General features: G+C 41.3%; 1 protein-coding gene across 9 annotated transcripts in view; it reads left to right on the forward strand.

Annotated features, from left to right (window-relative positions):
* The window catches only part of SERGEF (secretion regulating guanine nucleotide exchange factor), a 236,922-nt gene that overhangs the window by 43,005 nt on the left and 175,658 nt on the right, over positions 1–18,259 (forward strand). For all 9 annotated transcript variants that reach the window (XR_006291465.1, XM_043548379.1, XM_043548378.1 and 6 more), the window contains exon 9: positions 17,467–17,633. Coding sequence is in view for 8 of the 9 variants with exons in the window: in XM_043548379.1 (XP_043404314.1) it covers positions 17,467–17,633 (167 nt within the window). In the remaining variant the exon portion in view is untranslated. The remainder of the gene's footprint in view (positions 1–17,466; positions 17,634–18,259) is intronic.

Raw genomic sequence — 18,259 nt, forward strand, 5'->3', positions numbered from 1 at the left:
GTTTGAAGTACCGATAAGGTGTAGGAGGTCTTTGCAGAAAACTTGTCTTTATACTTCCCAGTGAGTTTTGGCCATGGTTATCAAAACTGCATGTATAAATCAGGTTCCTAAGCCACAATTTAAGCACCCACGTTTGAAAATAGTAGGAAAAAGATCTTCTGAATTATCTGGTAACAATAATTTCTCCATTTTATAAAGGAAAAGCTAGCCCCTGGAGGAAAGAAATACTGTTTGCCAGTTCCCCTCTGCAGGACTCACTTTCCATCCAATACTACAACTAACAGAGTAAGAATGAAACGTTATTGGGACAAATTCCTTTTTGGGTAGGAGGGACTTAGCATATATTTTATACGGATCAGATGACCATGTAAGGGTTTCCTCTTGAAATTGTCATTTCCACTTCAGTGTGGTCATATCTTATAAAACAAGTAAACAAAAGAAGCAGCATGGAAACTTTGAAGAAGACACATCTCTTATTCAGCAAAAAGAAAAGGAATACTTATGGCACCTTAGAGACTAACAAATTTATGTGAGCATAAGCTTTCGTGAGCTACAGCTCACTTCATCGGATGCATTCAGTGGAAAATACAGTGGGGAGTTTTATATATACACAGAGACTGTCCAGTTTGGCCAGTGTACATGGCAGAGGGGTATTGCTATGCCCCTCTGCCATGTACACTGGCTAAACTGGACAGTCTCTACGTAAAAGAATAAATGGACACAAATCAGAAGTCAAGAATTATAACATTCAAAAACCAGTCAGAGAACACTTCAATCTCGTTGGTCACTCGATTACAGACCTAAAAGTGGCAATTCTTCAACAAAAAAAACTTCAGAAACAGACTCCTACAAGAGACTGCTGAATTGGAATTAATTTGCAAACTGGATACAATTAATTTAGGCTTGAATAAAGACTGGAAGTGGATGGGTCATTACACAAAGTAAAACTATTTCCCCTTGTTTATTTCCCCTCCTACTGCTCTTGTCAACTGCTGGAAATGGCCCACCTTGATTATCACTACAAAAGGTTTTTTCCTCCCGCATCCCCACTCTCCTGCTGGTAATAGCTCACCTTACCTGATCACTCTCCTTACAGTAAAAAGAAAACGAGTACTTGTGGCACCTTAGAGACAAACGCCACAAGTACTCCTTTTCTTTTTGTGAATACAGACTAACACGGCTGCTACTCTGAAACCTCTCCTTACAGTGTGTATGGTAACACTCATTGTTTCATGTTCTCGGTGTATATAAATCTCCCCACTGTATTTTCCACTGAACGCATCCGATGAAGTGAGCTGTAGCTCATGAAAGCTTATGCTCAGATAAATTTGTGAGTCTCTGAGGTGCCACAAGTACTCCTTTTCTTTTTGCGGATACAGACTATCAACGGCTGCTACTCTGAAACCTCTTATTCAGGTGCAGTTCTATCTGCCAGCTCAGTTAAGATTTTTCTGTCTTGAGCACAGGATATTATATATACATATAGTTCTTTAGGGATATGAATCACTATGCATTTTCCTGCTAGTGTCTTTTCCCCCAAAGTGATAGTCAATTTGGCAGTTCTCATCTCAATGTTCTGCCCTGATTCTTGGTCCTGTACTCCATAAGAATTCCCTTGGATACAAATATTTTGTTTCAGGCTCCTGTCTTTGTGAGCATAGGTGATTGCAAGATGAGCAACTTGTTTAAAAGAAAATGGACAACAACTCTGTGAGAAGAGAAGGGCACATTTTGGGGATGATATAAAGTGACAACGAGGGTTGTCCGAACCTATCTATTTTGAAGAATCAGGCTGGCAAGTCACACAGGACAAAGAAAGGCACTAAATCTTTTTTGCTTGTCTCCTCTTGCTTGCCCTTTAAGCAGAAGATTAAAAACCAGCATGGTTTAGCACACATGCATGAGATAATAATTGGAATGTGTGCAGAGACCTCCTGACATGTTGGATCTCAAAATCCAGAGTAGCTGTTGAAAAGGTCCTCATCACATCGTAGCAATATTTATCAATATCAATATTTATCAAAATCAGGTCTTCAGATGTTCTTCGGGTTTGAGTGCCTGCAGTGAACTGAGCCTGGCATATAAAATGGTTTCATGAGTCTTTTTTTTTTTCCCCCAGCTCTGCACTTCAGCACAAGTCAGTGACTCCTCCTCACCTTGCAACTTCCCACAAGGCAGGAGGATACTCATGATTTCTTTCCAAGCTGTCCCATCCCATTGCAGTCTATGAAAAATGAATGTGACAGCCCTGCTTCTGCCAGTCAGTGTCCTTTTGATGTGTCGGAGGAGAAAAGGCTGTGAAGAACTGGAGTGCTTTTCATTCATGCTCTGTTGTTCTTCTGTTTTGTTCCCGTCCAACTTTATTCTTCTGAAAGAGAAATGGTGTTAAGCTCCTCTCTAGCCTGATGCTTAGGGGTTTGCACTGGTGTAGTTACATTGGTACAAATGTCTCTAACGTAGACAGGGCTTCAGTTGCTGGCTCCCATGTTTTATGACCTGTGGCTATGAAATGTTGAAAATCTCTTGCAATCACTGAATTCTAGCTGTAGGTTTGAGCTAGAGAAAGACGGAAGGGTTGGGAAGAAGGTAGAACTCAGGCTGGGTTGTGGGAGATATTTTGAAAGCACAAATGGCAGTTAGGCTTGTGACTGTTATGGAGCTAGTTGCACCTCTCTCCCCTTTCTGGTCTCTCTGACTGCAGCTTCCTAGATGTTGGGCCTCTTACCCTTACCTGTCTTGGGGTGGGATCCTCATGATTCTTTTGTTATTAGACCAGGACCCTGGCACACTACTTGTGTATTCCAACAGCTTATTACTGTGCAGATGCTATACTCTGTTGTTCAGTAATTGGGACCTTTAGAGTGTGATTCTGCAAGATGCTGAGGCCTCCCTCCCATCAATAGTAGTTGAGGCTGCTCAGCAATTCCAAGGATTGATTGCTTAAGGAGTTCAGCTTCCCCATGCTACTTATTTGTCTTGATATCGTAACTCTCCCCATTTTTCATTAAAAAAAAAAGAAACTTGAGCAACCACAACCACAGATGTAAATTTTGTGTCTTGCATGTCGGTGCGTCGGGCCTGATGTAGTAAAAGCCTCTGCAAATGGCCCCTCTTATATGTTCATTCTAACAAGCTTTAATCATAAGCTACAGGAAGAAGGCAGAACCAGAAAATGCATAACTCCCTCCTCTCATCTCCAGCCTGAGTTGAAGTCCCTCTTGTTTTTGTCTCAGCTTTCTTCCTGCTGCAGATCTTACTCTTGGGGGAATTCTGTGCCAAAAAATTAAAAATTGGGTGCACAATATTTTAAAATTCTGCATATTTTATTTGTCAAAATAACGCTATATAAGCATTCGAGTTTCAATTATTTTGGTAATTTATTTAAAAATACCTATCAGCAGCTATGTCTGTAACAATACAGACAGACACACACACACACACAAGTCCCCCAGGAGTAAAGAGTTAAAGAAACCCCTACAACAACCCAGTTCCTGTTTTTCTGCCCCCCAGAACCCAGCTGGAGTGCTAGACACCCACACACCTCCCCCCAGAGCCCGCTGCGGGGTGCCCCCAGCCCAGACACCCGCATCCCCTACTTCTCAGAGCCCAGCTGCAGCACCCCCCCGGCTAGCCCAGACACCAAAAGAGGCTGAGGATGAGGTGGACTGAGTCAGGGAGGGAGTTCCAAGTAATACAGGGGTTGTATGGAATAAAGCACAGAACTGAGAGCAGAAGAAGGACATGAAGGTATAAATATAGAATGTCAGTAAAAGAGTGTGACTCATCCTGCCATAGTAGCATAGTGCTGAATTTATTTGCAGAAGTACACAGAACAGTAAACCTCTGGTAATACTATAATGCATTTGCAAATAGAGCTTTTCCATAGCTGGTTAATGTTTTATGCATCTTTGCATTTTAGAGGCATCACTAAATAGCACTTTGTTTTTTTTTCTCCCTACATGTCATTAGGATACAGTTGTTTTTAGATGAAAAGTCAAGCCCTCTGTTGAACCTTGAGTGCAGCAATTTTGTTTGCTGGGGTAGAGATGAGTTAGATTTGTTTTTAATTATGTAACTAAATTTAGGCAGCAATCTGCATTTTAAGGCATTGCTAATAAAAGTCTACAAGTGAGAGATGCATCATAGTTAGAATTTAAAATGAGCCAGCGCACAGCTGGTGAGGCAGAGTCGTGTCTCTAATCAGGAGGGAAGAGATATGAAAGGGCATTTTTTCAGTTTGAAAATGAATGCAAGGAATGATAGTTGGCTTAACATAACCCCCTGATGGTGCTGTTTCTGATGGGATGGCAGAGTGCAGAAACAACCGTATGTACTGGAGGGAAGCCCACATTTCAGTCTATCATTCACAATAGTTCTCCTCTAACTAGATTTTACAACGAATAGGTTTCATTTTAATTTCTTCCAAACATAGTAATTCTGGTTTGCCCATAGCCTCATCTGATACCTAAGGTTACAATGTCTTTACCAAAAAATCTAGCCTCACAGTATTTTCTACTGATTCTTGCCCAGTCCAGCTAAGCACTTAAGCACAAGTTCAACTTTAAGCATGTGAATATCTCCGTTGACTGAATACAGGTATTGCCCATTTTGAGTGTTCAGCCAATGTAAATGTGGAGGCAAAGAGACAAACATTTCTCTGGTTTTATTTTTTTAATAATGGGACAATCTATGGAGGCTGTTCAAAGCTTCTTAAAGGTTTGGAATGTTAGTTGCAGTCCTGACAGAGATGGCTCAGTGGACAGAGTGCCGGTGAAATTATCGGAGCTGCACAATAATTAGCACGATACATTGAATTTATCATATGATGTTGCCAATTATCACCATCCTATTATCTGGCATGGTAATTTGACATGTTAATTCAGGGCCCTCTTCAGCACTACTTAGCTATTGCAAAGCTCCCATTGAAGCATAATGCTTTAATAAAGTAAAAGGGAGCTTGCCAGAGTAAGGAGTGCTTAATTTTGTGCCCTTAACTTTTCTATCGGAATTTGTGCTAAAGGCTTCAACTTTGGGAATATTTGCTTTCCTTTTTAGGGTGATGTGCAACCCTGGAACCTAACAGTCCACCTGTCTTAGAGTATTTTCTGCCCCATATGGTGAATTCCATTGAATAACATTTATTTTCTCTAAACGAGATACAATCTTTCAACAGGAAAAGCTGGAATTTCAAGGTTATAGAGCTGTGAATACAGGGGCGCTGGAACAATTTGTATAGTGGGAGTGCTGAGAGCCATTGAACCAAACTGTAAACCCTGTATATGATGGAAATGACTTCAAGCCAGGGGGTGCGGTAGCACCCCTAGATCCAGCATCAGTGTATGAAAAGAGTGATATAATGAAAAGCCGTCTATTGCTCTGAGTTGATTTTACTGAAGAGGCATTAGTAGATACGTATGTCTAGGACTGTGTTTTGTGTGCAATTTTTTAATGGATAAATTTAAGGTATTATAAATAAAATACAAAAAAGGTACTGGAAACATACCCAACTATATAAAATATGCAGAAGAGCACCAAGAGGGATATGGATCATAGAAAGAATTAATATGAAATTTAGAGGTTAACAGCAGATTCAAAATGGACCTCAAATTTTTGCATAAGAACCTCTGAATTTTCATGAGAAAGAGATGTAAAAAGAATTTTATATAACGATTCCTATCGTAACTTTGACCAAATAAAGTTCTACCATTCATTGTGACTATTCAGTGATTACAGGTAATGTTACTTTAAATTCATCCATGAGTTGTAATAAAAAACCTAGAATATTAACTATTTTCATACATAATTTATTGGATAGAATTTATGAAGAAATAGCTTAGCGAGTGTCTAGTTCTTGAATTTTGGGTATTATTAACTTCATCGATCCAAAGGCCAGAAAGGACCATTGTGATCATCTAGTCTGACATTCTGTATAACACGGGTCATAGAACTTCCCCAAAACAATTTCTGGAGATGTCTTTTAGAAAAACACCCAATCTTCATGTAAAAATTGTCAATGATGAAGAATCCACCACAAGCCTTGGTAAATTGTTCCAGTGGTTAATTACCTGCACTGTCAAAAATGTATGCTTTAGTTCTGGTCTGAATTTGTCTAGCTTTGACTTCCAACCATTTGGTTGTGTTATACCTTTCTCTGCTAGACTGAAAAGCCCATTATAAAGTGTAATCAAGTCACCTCTTAACCTTCTTTTGGTTAAGCTAAATAGATAAACTCAAAGAGATCAATCACTATAACACAGGTTTTCTAATCCTTCTGTCGTTCTTCTCTGAACACCCTCCAATTTGTCAACTTGCTTCTTGAGTGCTGGACACCAGAACTGGACACAGTATTCCAGCAGTGGTTGCACCAATGATAAATACAGAGGTAAAATAACTCTCTACTCCTACTCAAGATTACTGTTTGTGTTCCATGGTCACATTAATTCTTTTGGCCATAGCATCACACTGGGAGCTCACGTTCAGCTGATTATTCACCACAACCCCCATATCTATTTCAGAGTCACTGCTTCCCAGGATTGAATCCCCCATTATGTTAATATGGCCTGCTTTCTTTGTTCCCAGATGTACACGTTTACATTTAGTCATATTAAAACACATATTGTTTGCTTGTGCCCAGTTTACCGAGTGATCCAGATTGCCCTGAATCAGTGGCCTGTCCTCTTCATTATTTACCACTGCCCCAATTTTTGTGTCTCCTGCAAACTTTATCAGTGATAACTTTGTGTGTTTTTTCAGGTCATTGATAAAAATGTTAAATAGTGCAGGGCCAAGAACCAATGCCTGTCGGCCCCCCCTGGAAACACACCCAATCGATGACGATTCCCCATTTACAATTACATATTGAGACCTTTCAGTTAGCCAGTTTTTAATCCATTAATGTGTGCCTTGTTAATTGTTTCCGTTATTCTAGTTTTTTAATCAAAATATTGTGTGGTACCAAGTCAAATGCCTTACAGAAATCTAAGTATATTATATTAGCACTAATGACTTTATCAACCCAACTTGTAATGTCATAAAAAATATCAAAATAATTTGACAGGATCTATTTTCTATAAAATCATGTTGATTTGCATTAATTCTGTTACTTCCTTTAATTCTTTCTTGCTTATGAGTCCCATATCAGCTGCTCCATTATCTTGCCTGGGATCAATGTCAGGCTGACAGGCCTATAATTACGCAAGTCATCCTGTTTACCCTTTGTAAAAATCCCTTCTAGACTTATTGACAATCAACATTAATGGTCCAGTGAGCTCCTCAGCCAGCTCTTTTAAAACTTTTGGGTGCAAGTTATCTGGACCTGCTGTTTTAAAATATGTCTGAGTTTAGTAGCTTCTGTTTAACATGTTCTAGAGATACTAGTGCAGGGGTCGGCAACCTTCGGCACATGGCCCATCAGGGTAATCTGCTGGTGGGCCACGAGATATTTTGTTTACATTGACCATCCGCAGGCACAGCCCCCCGCAGTTTGCAGTGGCTGTGGTTCGCTGTTCCCAGCCAATGGGAGCTGCGGGAAGCAGCAGCCAGCATGTCCCTGCAGCCCACGCTGCTTCAAGCCCGCTCACCATGTAAGACTGTCATCTGTTTTTTCCCAAAATATAGAACAGAAATACTTATTGAGCACTTCTGCCATTTCTGTATTTTTATTGATAATTCTGACATTTCTACCTAGTAATGGACCAATACCATTGTCAGGATTTTGTTTATTTCTAATCTATTTAAAAAACTCCTTATTGTCCTTAACTTTGCTGGCCATAGATTTTTTTCCTTGGGTCCCTTTGTTTCCCTTATCAATTTTATACAGTTGTAAACTTCTGAGTTATATACATTAATTCCTTTCTTCCACTTGTTATATATTATTATTTTTATTTTTTATAGCTGCCATCATTTCCCCTCTAAACCAGCACAGCCTTCTTCCTTTATTGTGGCTTTTTGTGTGTCTAGTAAGGTGTTCTTAAATATAGTTAAGAGGGATGTCAAGATAGGTGATGTAATCATGTGATAGGTGATGTAATGATGATGTAATTTTAAAATAGTGACAACTATAACTTCAGACAAAAATGAATCTGGAGTGATGTGGAAGAAACAAATCAACACATTTACTAAACTTCTTATCTGTTCTTTAAAAATGGGTCAGTCTGAGTGTCAAATGTGCAAGACCAAAATCTCTTCAGCCATATGGATTGTTCAGGTACAACTATGACTATTTATAGTTGTACCTGAATGGTCCATATGGCTGAATAGATTGATTAGGAAAGGACTAAGAAAGAAAAACAACATACTTTACATTCCTGACAGCATAATAAGTAAGCATGTTGAAGTGTACAATGTCAGACAGAAATGTAGAAGTGTTGTAAGCAATATCATTAGACATGCTCAACTCCACTGACTTTGGGAGTTGGATTTCCGTTTTCCTTCATGGTGGCAGTGTATTTGAAGGAGGATATAAAGTATATTTAGAGGAGCTTTCATGAAGTTGAACTGCAGGTTAAAAAGTGAGGTCCCAATTCAGTAAGCATTTAAACACATGTTTAAGTCAATCCCTGTTCAGCAAAGCACTTAGGGATTTTCTGATTATGAACTATCCACTTTCAGAATAGGAGAAAATCAACTAATTCCATGTGACTGAGATAAAGGAAGGCAGATTTCTACGGATACATAAGACACCATGAATAATGTAACATTAATTTCAGCATGGACCAGATAAAAGCACACATGAAAATGGTAAAAAAGCAAGTTCTGTACTATTGGTTTGGATATTAGTTTCACTTAAAATATGACACACTAAAGTTACACAATTAAGCCCATTGTTTCTGAGTTGGGATTCAGTCCTGCAAGCTGCTGAGCAGTCTGTCCTGATCCAACACAGCATGTGCTTAACTTTAAGCACATGTATAATTCTACTGATGTTAGTGGAACTACTCACGTGTTCATAGTTAAGCATGCGCTTAAGTGCTTTCATGGATTGGGGTCAGAATGCTGAGCACCTGGCAGAATCAAGCTCTTACTAAACACTGTCAGTGTTTTGATAGAAGTGGAAAGGACTTCCAGCATGGTGTTCTGCATCCCGTCCCACAAATTTTAGGGTTGTCTTCTATGTGCCGAGTCTTTTTATCTTGTCTGTTCTTGAACATCAAGTTCTGATGCCTTAGCAACCCACCTTGTTAAATGTACTCCATTGTCTAATTGACTCACTGCTAGAAGTGTTTTCTTAACTTGTAATTAAAAATTGTCCTTTTCTAATTTTAGATCAATATTCCTTGTTATGTCACCTTTAATTCTTAAGTAATTCATCCCTCAGCCTCTTATTCTATATGACTAATATAGTATGTATTTTTAGGCCATTATTAAATACCCCCTATGTTATAGGTGGTAGAATAGCAGTGCCTCTTGTTACGAGTGCCTAATACTTTCCATTATAACCCAATGCTTATAACTTTGAAAGACTTAAACCTTTCGGGATGGAATTTTCCATGCTTTGTGTCTGCCTCAGGTAGAATTTTTTTTTGTTCACATGGTAGCTACATTCTGCAGTAAAATTGTCAACCAATGTGGGGGTTGTGACTGTGGGAGACAGAATGTTCTCAGGCTCTGAAGCGGGACTATGGAATTCATTCCCATAAAAGATAAGTAGTAGGCATCCTTCAGTCTTGAGAGACCATGGGTATCTGCCCCCTGAGAGGTAAAGAATTTATTCAGTTGGTTTTATGGCAGCCGTGGCTGAAGAGCCCCATTTGAGAGAGACAATCTCTGCCGCAGCTGTCACATTTAAAGGTGATGTTTTGGCCCTTTGGGCTTTGCTTTCTGCAATCTCTTTTCTCCTCTGCTAAGCTGGGCGGCTTCCTCTCGTAACTCCAGAGACCTTTGTTAAGCTCTTCTTTCCAAAGGCTGCGGTCTTGAGTGTGATCTTCCCAGTTGTTAACATCCATGTCCATTTCTTTGAGGTCTCGCTTGCACACATCCTTGAAACGCAATTTTAGGCGTCCTTTGGGTCTTTTTCCCAGATGCCAATTCGCCGTAGGGGATGTCCTTTGGGATGTGCCCCATCATTCATTCAGCACACATGCCCAAGCCAGTGAAGGTATCTCTGAGGAGTGTTGGTAGGCTGGGCCACTTGAGCACCTCAGTGTTGGTGACTCTGTCCCTCCAGGAGATGCCAAAGATTTGATGAAGGCAACGTATATGAAAGCTGTTGATTCTCTTTTTCTGATGAGAGTATCAGGTCCTTGTCTTGCTCCCATATAAAAGTGTGCTAATAACACACGCACGATACTCACAGATCTTTGTGTGTTCTGTCAGTTTGTTGTTTTGCCATCTCCTCTTGCTCAGTCTAGACATTGTTGTGGCGGCTTTTCCAATGTGGATGTCGAATTCCATTTCAAGTGAAAGGTTGACTGCGAGAGCGGATCCCAGGTATTTGAACTCATTCACCACTTCAAATTCATAGTTGTTGATCTTGATGGAAGATGCTTCCTCAACATTATGTTCATCTTTTTTAGGCTTATGGTAAGCCCAGAGTCTTGGCAGGCTTTGGGAAAATGTCTATAAGGTTTTGAGGATGAGCTTCTGCGTGGGTTGTCACTGCTGCGTCATCAGCAAAAAGGAAGTGTTGGATAAGGGCCTCCTCTGAGTCTTGCAAGACTGAATAGCTTTCCATCAGATCTTGTGTGCAAGTAGATTCCCTCAGTTGAGAAACCAAAAGCTTGTTTCAGTAGCCAGGAGAAGAAGATCCCAAACAGAGTTGGGGAAAGTACACAGCCTTGCTTAACTCTGCTACGAATCTAGAAAGCTTCAGAGACTGAGCCATTGTATTGAACTGTGCCATGCATATTTTCACGGAAGGATTGAATCATGCTTAAGAGCTTGGGGAGAGAGTTGTCAAAGCACAAATAGTCTGCCTCTATTGACAAGATCAAAAGCCTTTGTGACGTTGATGAAGACTATGTAGAGGGGCTTTTTTTTGTTCTCTGCATTTCTCTTGCAGTTTTCTCAGTGAGACGATCATGTCAATAGTAGGCCTTTCAGCTCTGAAGCCATACTGTGATTCAGGATAGATTCTTTCTGCAAGGGTCTGAAGTCTGTTCAGGAAAACTCGGGCAAAGGCTTTTCCCATAATACTAAGAAGGGATATGCCACGATAGTAGTTACAGTTGCTCCTGTCATCCTTGTTTTTATAGAGAGTGATGATATTGGCATCTCTCATTTCTTGTGGTATTTTGCCTTCTTTCCATCATAGGCAGAGCAACTCATGAAGATGTTACAGTAGAATAGATTTTCCGCATTTTATGACCTCTAACAGTATGCAGTCTTTTCTGGGGGCCTTTTCATTGGGGAGGCCATCTATGGCAAGGATAAGCTCCTCGACCGTTGGTTCATCGTTGAGTTGGTTCATAATAGGCTGGTTTTTGATGACTGTGTCTGTAACAATATTTTCAAGAGAGTAAAGCTCAGAGTAGTGTTCTACCCAGCGATACATCTGCTTGGTATAGTTGTTGATTGTTTCCCCTGTTCTTGATTTCAATGGGGCTGTCTTCTTTGATGTTGGACCCAAGGCTTTCTTGATCCCATTATGCATGTTTCTGAGGTTGCCTGCATGAGCTGCTACTTGGATGCTTTTTCATAAGTGCAGCCAATAGTCATTGGTGCAGCGTCAAGTGGTTTGTTGTACCTTGGTTCTTGCCACTCTTAGTGCTTGTAAGGTTTTTTCATGTGGGTTTCTCTTGTAGTTGATTTGGGCTGTGCGTATGGCATCCAAGACTGGTGTCAACACATTGGGATATGTGCTAAGTCAGTCGTTGGTCTTATTTTCCTTCTTCCCAAAGACAGCCAGCCAGCTGCATCATAGATTGTGTTCTTCAGTTGCTCCCACTTCAGCTGGGCTCTTATGGCACAATGACTGGAGTCAAGGGCTTGTTGGAGTATGTTCTTGTACTGCTGTGACTTTTCTTAGTCCTCAGTGGCACTAATGTTGGTACGAGGACATCCTTTTACTTTAGATCTGTGTATTTTCTTTGGTTCTTTCTCTGCATACCAGAGAATGGTCTGGTCACACTCAGCACTTTGATAACTGCGGGTAATGAGGACGGTGTTAAGGTTGGTACGCCTTGTGATGATAAGATCCAGTTGGTGCCAGTGGCCAGATCTGGGATGTTTCCAAGACGCTCTGAAGTGAGACTATGGAACTCATCCCCATGAAAGTTAAGACTGACATAGAATTAACCACTTTCAGAACTAAGATGGAGAGAATTGGGTGCCTAACTGACCTTTGTGCCTTTGAAAATCTTCCTGTAAATGCAGAAGTAATTTGTTTGACTTAGTTTTCCTATAATAAGTTCTGCACACACATATAAATAACCCCCTATCAACTAATCAAGCTGTTTTCCCTACAGGTGGGAATGAAAAAGAGAAGGTGTTGTTGTTGTTGTTCCAATTTGTATTTTTAAATACTCTGTCATGCTTAGATATTATGGTGATGTGGGTCATATAAATAAAGCTAAGATTTTGTCATGGTTATATTTAGTAAAAGTCACAGACAGGTCATGGGCAATAAATAAAAATTCATGGTAGCCCGTGACCTGCCCTTGACTTTTTAACTAAAATTAACTGTGACAAAGTGGTGAAGAAGGGGGGTCCAGCACTCACTGCTGCTGCAGCTCTGGGGTCCCCCCTCGCTACTCAGGGTGGCTGAGAGTGCTGGGGTCCCCCTGCTGCCCATGGTGGCTGGGAACTGCCTGTGGCGGTGGCTGGGAGCTGCGGGACCTACCCGTCGCCTGCCGTAACTGAAGCAGAAAACGTCATGGAGGTCTTTGGAAGTCACGCATTCCGTGACCTCCGTGACATAATCTTAGCCTCACATATAAGTAACCAGATGTTTAGCTAGAGCTAGCCCTACTTTCCTTGCTTTGTAAAACACAGTGAGATCTGTGGATAAAAAGCACTTTCTAAGAACTAAATATTGTTGTTCTTCCTCTCTCTGTGGCCAACATTGCTGTTGCTTAAGTGTGTGCTTAAGTCTCATTGATGCCACTCGCAGCAGCAGAGTTTAAGCAGGTGTGTGTTTGTAGGATCAGGGCCTTTGCGACCAATCCTGCAGGTGATAGCATGTGGGTGAAAGGCTCTTCCCTTGCTTAGCCCCATTACAGTGAATGAGACTCTGCGTGGGGGACAGTAGTCGACTGTGTACTGTCAATTGTAGGATCAGAGCCTAAATCCAGGTCTATACTTAAAGTTTTTACCAGTATAATAATGGTTTGGGTTGTGATTTTTTTTTAAGGAGATTTTTGTATTGGCAAAAGCCCAATTGTAGACGCAGTTGTAAAAAAAGTGCTTTTTCTGGTGTAGCTGATTTTGTTTGGGGGAACGGGTATAAGCTGTACCAGCAAAAGCTGGTATAACCTATGTCTTCACTAGGAGGGTTTGCCCATATAGAACTGCTGGAATAGCTAGACCAGCAAAACTTTTCTAGTGTAGACTAGCCCTTAGTATCAGATTGTTTATTAGGATATACCATATGTTAAAAAATATACTTGCTAAAAATGTTTCAGGTGTGTATCAAAGCAGCAGTACTGTAGGGATTCTCTTTGTCTTACCAACTGCCTTTACATTTTTCTCTAGAATGATCTAATTTGATCTGGACTTGCCCCGTTAAGCTTTCTTGCATCCTTCAGTCTATTTAAGAAAAGGCTAACAGGTTTCAATCATGAAAAGCATGCTTACTATAAACCCACTGTGATGGGTTGTCACCCCTTGGGGTGCAGTCTAGGAGCTGTGGGAACTGCTGTGCCCCCTAATCCCCCAGCTGGTCTGGTCTAACTCACACTGCTTTGTTGGAGATTCCAGCCAGCCTCTCCAGGCCCTTTTATCACCCAGCGTGATAGCTGGTGGTGCCACACATCCAAACTGAGCTACCTGAGTGCTTTACCTAAGCCACTCAAAGACAGGCAGGAGACAACAGCCAATTTCCCAGCTCCTCCACCATGCACCCTTGCTGGAGTATAAACCCAAAATTATACCATCTTGCACTGCACAGGGATCTGTACCGTGTTAACGCATTAATAAAGTTCACTTTCCCCTCGATGTGGGAAAGATATGCAACAGCCTTTTGTCACAGAGCTGAGATTTTCCCCAGACACTTCACTTAAAGGCACACTGGTTTAGATAAAACAAGTTTATTAATTACAAAATATAGATTTTTAAGTGATTATAGAATCATAGAATATCAGGGTTGGAAGGGAACTCAGGAGATCATCTAGTCCAACCCCCTGCTCAAAGCAGGACCAATCCCCAATTTTTGCCCCAGATTCCTAAATGGCTCCTTCAAGGATTGAACTCACAACCCTGGGTTTAGCAGGCCAATGCTCAAACCACATAAGTGATAGCGAACAGATCAAAGAAGTTTACCTAGCAAATAAACAAAAACGCAAACTAAGCCTACCATACTAGATAGATTGGATATGAATTAGCAACTTCTCACCCTGACTGATATAAGCAGTCCACCAAGTTTCCGTACACGGACTAGAAATCCCTTTAGCCTGGGACCAGCACTTCCCCCTGTTCAGTCCTTGTTCCTCAGGTGTTTCCAGGAGTTCTCTTGTGTGGGGAGTGAGGCCCTGAGATAATGTCATACCCCACCTTATATAGGGGGGAGGGATAGCTCAGTGGTTTGAGCATTGGCCTGCTAAACCCAGGGTTGTGAGTTCAATCCTTGAGGGGGCCATTTAGGGATCTGGGGCAAAAATTGGGGATTGGTCCTGCTTTGAGCAGGGGGTTGGACTAGATGATCTCCTGAGATCCCTTCCAACCCTGATAGTCTATGATAGCTTCTCCATATGGCGGGAAGTCTTTGTTCCAAACTCAGTTCCCAGTCTGTGGAAAATACATGTACCAAAATGGAGTTCAGTGTCATGTGGTCTGGTCACATGCCCTTGCATGCTCTTCTGAGTCATAGCAGCCATTACTGACAGGCTGGCTGAAATGTTTACAGGAAGGCTAAGCTCTTCCATGGTCCATTGTCTTTGTTGATGAGCCATTAGCACTGTGTGGCTTCATCATTGTTGTATCTGATTGGCTAGTTGTGGGTGTTAACCGGAATAGGCACATTTGAAATACAGATACATAGTCAATACTCCTAACGTCGGATACAAAAATGATACATGCACACAAATAGGATAATCATATTCAGCATATCGTAACTTTTCCATAGACACCTGACAAGACATATCTTATACAAAATGCATCATAATTATGTCATAATCGTATCATAATCATACAACTATGAAGAATATGGGGTACAGTGTCACACCCACCACCATCTAATTGAAAAAGAAAAAAACCTTAAGAATAATGAAGATGATTACAGGGATTTTAGCTGACTGGCAGCTAGAGTATGTCTAGACTAGTTAAATGGATCATATTTGAAAACATATTAGCTAACCTGTTTATGAATATGACTGTGCAACTGTTGTAGACACAGTTTAACACTTAAAAAAAGCTCCTTCATAAGGGCATGTCTACACTGCAATGGGGAGTGTGCTTCCAAGTGTGTGTAGACAGACACACTAGGTGTGCTCAAGATAGTGCACTATTTCAACCTGCCCGATGCCCTGCATGTGTAGTCGGGCAGCAAGCCCAAGAAGCCACCCATACTGCTGTAGCTACGTTGCTATTTTTAGGATGCTAGCTTGAGCAAAGCCAGTGTGCATATATCTACCCATGCTAGGAAGAAGACTCCCAGCTGCAGTGTAGACATACTCATAGGGCCTGAATCCAAGTCTGACTGCCTCCACCTATGGAGGTCCATTTGCTTCATCTGTAGAATGAGAAAATGAGGTTAATGATACTTAGGTTCATTTATAAAGCAGTTTGAGAGTTAAAGGTGAAAAGCTCTACATAAATGCTTGTGACAGGGTAGACTAGGTCTGGAGGCCCTGCCCCAGAAAAGAGCAAAGGAGAAGTCCTCCAAGCAGACTAGAGTGGCTGCAGGGGAGCAGCCAATCAGAGGGGCTGCTGGCGTGACCAATCAAGGGTCAGAAGGCCCACATAAAAGGAACCAGCAGAGACAGAGCAGTCAGTTGCTGCAGGGAGCTTGAAGAGGGTGGACGAGGTGCCTGGCTGGCTGGAAGAGCAGCAGGACTGTGGACAGATCAGTGTAGGCAGGCTGAGTTCAGGGTATTGAGCCCAGGACCTAGCCAGACCAGGTGAAAGTACTGAGATGGGCCCTGCTGGTCTGTTAAAAAGGGCAGTTGTTTTCAGGAAAGAAGCCTTGGTGCTATGGCACCATACCAGTGCTGTGAGAAAGAACTAGGGACTGTGTACCCGGGGGGGGGGGGGGGGGGGAGTGTGTGTGACTTGGCCAGAGGGCTGAGTCATTGAAGACCTGCTGAAAGAAGCATCGGCCGGGGGTGCCACCCCGTTGTAAGAACTGAAAGAAAAGCAGGCTCACAGAAAGGTGGTGCTCGTGAGAGGCAGGTGCTGACGCCGTTACAGTGCTATATACATTAAGAATGTCTATGCTTAGAGCAGGAGCTCCATAGTAATGGGCCCAATGTACTGTAGCATGGAAGGGAACTAAACTCTGCTGACATTATTTAAAATAAACTTTTCTTGGGGTAGCGGAGGGGGGACAAAATTCTGTTTCCTACCAAACAAATCAATATATTTAAAATGTTTAATAATGATTGTGAACATAAAAATAAGCATACTGGGTGAGATCAGTGGTCCTGCTAGCCCAGAATTTTGTCTTCCAGCAGTGGCCAATGCCAGGTGCTTCGGAGGGAATGAACAGAACAGGCAATCATTGAGTGATCCATCCCCTGTTGTCCACTCTCAGCTTCCGGCAATCAGAGGCTAGGGACACCCCGAGCATCTTGTGGCACCATTCCCCCATCATCAGTTACCATGCAGAACAAACCATTATTCTGCAGCTAACGGAAGTTTGTGGCAGAAGGTATCTTCTCTGAAGAAGACATAAACCTTATATTAAATACAGGGACACAGGATGTTTCTGTGCCAAATACTGGGAAGGAAGGAAAATCTCTTGGAATTTAACATAAGCTATTTTATGTGCGTGTCTCTTAAAACAAAACAAAAAGGTTTCTTTTGTAAAAGAAATACATATACAAATTCTATACAGCACATCTAGAGGATGCAGATTTCCTGAGACAATTCCATGTACAATCCATGCCTCATCAGACATGGCATTTCTGTTTGAAAACTAAATGCTGAAGTTTGGGTAATTGCAATGAGTTTCTCAGCTACATTTTAATACCTTTTCTCCCATCATGCGCCAAAGAGGAAGTAGATTCCTCACTTTTTCACTGTTGTGTTCTCTGAGCTTTTAAGTAGGGTGCAGTAAACAATACATAGAGTCGACTGTTCTAGTTTTGAAATTAGCGTTCCAAATATTGTCTGGCTGCAATGGAGAAATAACCCACACTGTGCGTTTGTATTTAGAAACTGGCAAGGTCTTCACGTGGGGTAGAGCAGACTATGGGCAACTCGGAAGGAGTGCAGTGGTTCACGATGGACAAAGACAGGAGGTGCAGAGATCATCTGAAGAACATGTGAAGCAGTTGTCTAATGTGCCGGTTTCAGTGCCTTGCCTCGCTGGAGCATCTGAGGTAAGGGAAAAAATGTGTCCTTCTCTCAGCTTTAGAATTGCCCCTCTTTGCACAAGTCAAGATGCTCAGAATGATCGCCTGAAAAAATGTTCTTCAAAATGAAGCAAAAACAGCCCTTCCCTCCCACTCAAGTACTCCGAATTTAATTTGATTCAATTATTTGTAATTCTTAAATAATCATTGTGTTCTGAAGCAAGTTTGTTCTTAGGTAGAAGCTGTGAGTGAGGGATTGGAGTTTTCATTAGCAAAAAGATGGCTTTAGATTTGGTATCTTCTTTAGATGTCAAATTTGAAAAGGAAGTAGTTGCTGCTGTAATACTGTGTAACAGATTAGGTATGACCCTAACCATTTTCAGTGTTGCTTTCTTCTGAAGAAATCTGAATATGCTACAGTTTAACCCGTGGTCTTCCCGCACTTCACACAGTGTTGTTCATATTGAGTTTCACTTTTAAGGCAGTAGTGTTTTTAGTTTTGAAATGAGAAACAACCTTCCTTTAGTGGGCAGCTGAATCCAGAAGGAACAAATAAATTAGTATAACTGGAAAAAATGAAGTTACACAGTATGAGAAGTAGACTGTCATTTGAATGGAATTGAAGATCTCTAAGTGCATGATTCATAGTCCCT

This window comes from Chelonia mydas, chromosome 6, assembly GCF_015237465.2.
Source record: "Chelonia mydas isolate rCheMyd1 chromosome 6, rCheMyd1.pri.v2, whole genome shotgun sequence".
In the NCBI taxonomy this organism is placed as follows: Eukaryota; Metazoa; Chordata; order Testudines; family Cheloniidae; genus Chelonia; species Chelonia mydas.